The sequence below is a fragment of the Oncorhynchus mykiss genome, chromosome 6 (genome assembly GCF_013265735.2).
Source record: "Oncorhynchus mykiss isolate Arlee chromosome 6, USDA_OmykA_1.1, whole genome shotgun sequence".
Taxonomy (NCBI): domain Eukaryota; kingdom Metazoa; phylum Chordata; class Actinopteri; order Salmoniformes; family Salmonidae; genus Oncorhynchus; species Oncorhynchus mykiss.
In genome coordinates, this window is record NC_048570.1 from 93,059,325 (window position 1) to 93,063,217 (window position 3,893).

The following is a 3,893-nucleotide window of genomic DNA, read 5'->3' on the forward strand; positions in this document are numbered from 1 at the left end:
TTGACCACCTCGATCACATAGTACACTATTTCACAATGATTAGGCTACGTTCAACATTTATCAACTAGGCTACTTCATCCAACAACAAAAAAACATGACTATTTCATAATGTCTTGCACATAATAACTATATTGATATCATAACAGAAAGCAAAACAGAATAAAAATATAAGTTGATTTTAAATTGTTCGAATGTTTTAACAAACAGTTTTCTTGAACTTTCTGACAGGCATTGTAAATCTCCTGACACTCCCTTCAGGCCTTCGCTCATTGGTCATCTCAGATAACAGTCCGGGTAAAGACACGCCCACTGGAGCATCAGGCCTCTTTATATGCAGCCCAGAGTCCTGGTTACGATCACGCCGCCAAGGGCAACTTCAGACTTCAGCTGCTAAAACTACACTGCGCCCCTTTACAGTGTCGCTGCGCTTCACCGTGGAACACTTTTATTCAGAGTGTTGGATCAAAACGTGCGCACTACAAATATTAGTAAATAGAAGACAGCTGAAGTGATCTCCGCCTAATCTCTTGGGATTTTGGCAGAACAGAACAGAAGAGTCACCATGGAGTTGCCGGATATTCCTTTCCCTATAACCTCTCCAGATGACTTCTACGACGACCCTTGCTTCAACACCAGCGACATGCATTTCTTTGAGGACCTGGACCCGAGACTCGTTCATGTGGGTCTCCTCAAGCCGGACGACCACCATCACAAAGAGGACGAGCACATCCGGGCACCGAGCGGGCACCACCAGGCCGGCAGGTGCCTCCTGTGGGCCTGCAAAGCCTGCAAGAGGAAGACCACCAATGCTGATCGCAGGAAAGCGGCTACCATGCGGGAAAGAAGGCGACTGAGCAAGGTGAACGACGCCTTCGAGACACTGAAGAGATGTACGTCTACTAACCCAAACCAGAGGCTGCCCAAAGTGGATATCCTGCGGAATGCCATCAGCTACATTGAGTCTCTCCAAGGCCTGCTTCGTGGGGCCGGACAGGAGGGCAACTATTACCCGGTGATGGATCACTATAGCGGGGACTCGGATGCGTCCAGTCCCCGCTCCAACTGCTCAGACGGAATGGTGAGAAACTGAACTGTCAAGAATTACGCAAGAATTACGCATGAATATTTTTGATCATATACGAGTGTTTGGTTGACACAAACATTAGCTGTTTTCAGTTTACTTATCGATATCATTGCTCTCTTTTAGATGGATTTCAATGGTCAGTCTTGTCCACCAAGACGGAGAAACAAGTATGATAGCACCTACTTCAACGAAGCACCAAATGGTAAGTGTTATTTCCAAGTAATGAACACTCATAAACAGCTTCAGAGCTACAGGTTACGATGACCAATTTGTCATAATTCCGGAGTCTGAAATGGAACACAACTACGCACACGGTCAATGTTGAGTATATTTGACCCAGTATATAAAACTCTTTAATTATGAATAAACAACATTTTCGTTTTGCTATGATGTGGTCACTTTATCTGACTTCATTTGATTAGATATGATTGTCATAATTTTCAACCTAATAGTAAAACCTGCTACTTGTAATAAAAACGTCAAATTAATTCTCATATTTTATTTCCAGATTCCAGACACAAGAAGAACTCTGTTATTTCCAGTTTGGACTGCCTGTCAAACATCGTGGAGCGAATCACCACGGATACCTCTGCCTGTCCCGCTGTTCAGGACGGTTCCGAGGGTAGCAGCCCATGTTCTCCCGGGGATGGTTCCATAGCGAGTGAGAACGGAGCCCCCATCCCGTCCCCGATCAACTGCGTCCCCGCCTTACATGACCCAAACACCATCTACCAGGTGTTGTGAAGTCGGGTCGGTGGACTGCATACAGTAATTGTACATTCTTCAAAACACAACTTATTCCTTATGGGGAGAGAAAATGCCAAAGACTTGCCTAAGGTCGCTACAAGGCTACACACCAAAGAAGATCCGATACCGGCTTTGAAAGACATTAAAAAATGACGGTGTCCAATTTCTTAAAGAACCCTTGGTCTACATTGGATAATGTGTGTGTGTGTGTGTGTGTGTGTGTGTGTGTGTGTGTGTGTGTGTGTGTGAATGTATGTGTGTGAATGTATTTATATTGTAGTAAGCCTATGCTATTCTAAGATAGTACAAGTCTGAATTCATATGAACGGATACCATTCTATTTGTGATCGACATAATTTAATTACATGGATTATCTGTAATATGAACATTTCCAGTTGGCAAGGCGGAAACGCCGGAGATAAATGAATCCGGAAAGTGAGGACCATTTTCTATATGTGTAAATAAGAGCTGCTTTGCAAAATAAAGAAGAAGAAGAAGAAAAAAAACGAACAACACACAGGAAGTGTTTGTAATCATATTTAATGTTGCTCTTGGATTGTTTGTGTTAGATTTTTAACTTTATATTTATAATATCAAGAACGGAGTGAATTACATTTTAATAAATGTATATTTATATATAGATTGCATTTTCTATCATAATTTTTTCATGAACTCATTTTCGAAATGACATACCACTGTGCACGTGATATTAGGCGTACTATTTATAAAATGATTGATTCAGCCTCGTCATTATACGCTCCATCCTTCTGATACCGAAATAACGGTATTTGAACACCACATTATCAGTAATATTGTTCACGAAAAAACAACGCATTGATCAGCAACAGGTAGCCTGGCAGTTAACCCTCCTGCTGTGTTCCGGTCGAATTGGACCGATTTACAAGTTTTCTCTCTGTCAAATGTAGTTCATTTCATAAGGTCATAAGGTTCCAGGACTTTGTCCACACAGGGCATCTGAACACACAACATACATGTGGATGATTTTCAGAACGTTTTGGGTGTTTTATTTAACTTTTGTACACCTGCGGTGTTCCCGGTCAAAAATGACCAGTAGAAATGAATGGGTGAGACTACAATTAGTGTATAAAACTGAGTTCAGGCACATGTCCATTCATCAGATGGACACACTTCCTCTCCCAGACCCCCACATGCATGAGTGTTTGAGCACGCACACGCACACGCACACGCGCGCACACACACACACACCTACACACACCTACACACCTCACTCCCCTTCTTGGCTTCCATGGCAACCCCCACGGGAACCTTTCCCCAATAGAATCTTTCCTCCACAGAACCACACCTGTTGGCATTCTCACAAACAATCGCAACATTGTTTCAATAATATATAGAACTTTTCTCGCAGCTCTGGTATACAGTATATAAGCTTTTTTTTAGTCATTTTGGACCGGAAACACAGAATTAATTAACATGAAACGAACACAACAGGAGGGTTAAGAGCGTTGGGCCAGTAACTGAAATACAGCTGGTTCAAACTCCGACATTCAAACTCCGAAATGAGCTTCTGCTAAATTATTTAAATGTAACATTAAACGAAAGCTATCACATTTTGGGGGATTTTGAGAAGTTGCATAGATTCTATTTTTTTTTTAGATTTGATTTTTTATTGAATACATGATGACATTTAGCTAACGTGTATTTTCTATTTGAGATGTTTCGCTGTTAGGTCTATCGAATAAGCCTACTTTAAAAAAAACATTAGTATTTTTACAATTTCCGGGGTAATTTAATCTAGGTTTATGATTTTACAGATAGCCTACAGTGAGTGATCATACAAATTCTCATAGAGAAATTATCAATAGGCTACATATTGATATCTGGATATCTGGATTCTAGAAAACATATATATTATTTGAAATTATTTTAAATCATGGAAGACTTGTGAACCCGCCTGAGTTAGGCTACTGTCGCCTCACAAGAGTAGGCCCACCCAAACTATATTGCGCGATGTTAAAGTAAATAAGATGTGTTTTATTGTGCTGAGAAAACAGTTAACACACAACAGCAACAGACACACATG

At 41.0% G+C, this 3,893-nt stretch overlaps 1 protein-coding gene across 3 annotated transcripts; it reads left to right on the top strand.

The window, feature by feature from the left end:
- Positions 1 to 345: 345 nt before the first annotated feature.
- myod (MYOD protein) lies at positions 346 to 2,471 on the top strand. Of its 3 annotated transcripts, none has more exons than XR_005051975.1 (4): positions 346 to 1,078; positions 1,208 to 1,286; positions 1,593 to 2,027; positions 2,058 to 2,471. XR_005051975.1 is itself a non-coding variant. In NM_001124720.1 (4 exon segments), coding segments are annotated over 3 exon segments (831 nt in total). In that variant the 5' UTR covers positions 532 to 562; the 3' UTR covers positions 1,829 to 2,027; positions 2,056 to 2,468.
- The last annotated feature ends 1,422 nt before the right edge of the window (positions 2,472 to 3,893 follow it).

Excerpts from the sequence above, each read along its gene's own strand:
- myod (XM_036979132.1), top strand. The coding sequence starts at position 563 with ATGGAGTTGCCGGATATTCCTTTCCCTATAACCTCTCCAGATGACTTC. Across the intron at positions 1,079-1,207 it reads CCAACTGCTCAGACGGAATG|ATGGATTTCAATGGTCAGTC; the intron begins GTGAGAAACTGA and ends GCTCTCTTTTAG. Across the intron at positions 1,287-1,592 it reads CTTCAACGAAGCACCAAATG|ATTCCAGACACAAGAAGAAC; the intron begins GTAAGTGTTATT and ends TTTTATTTCCAG.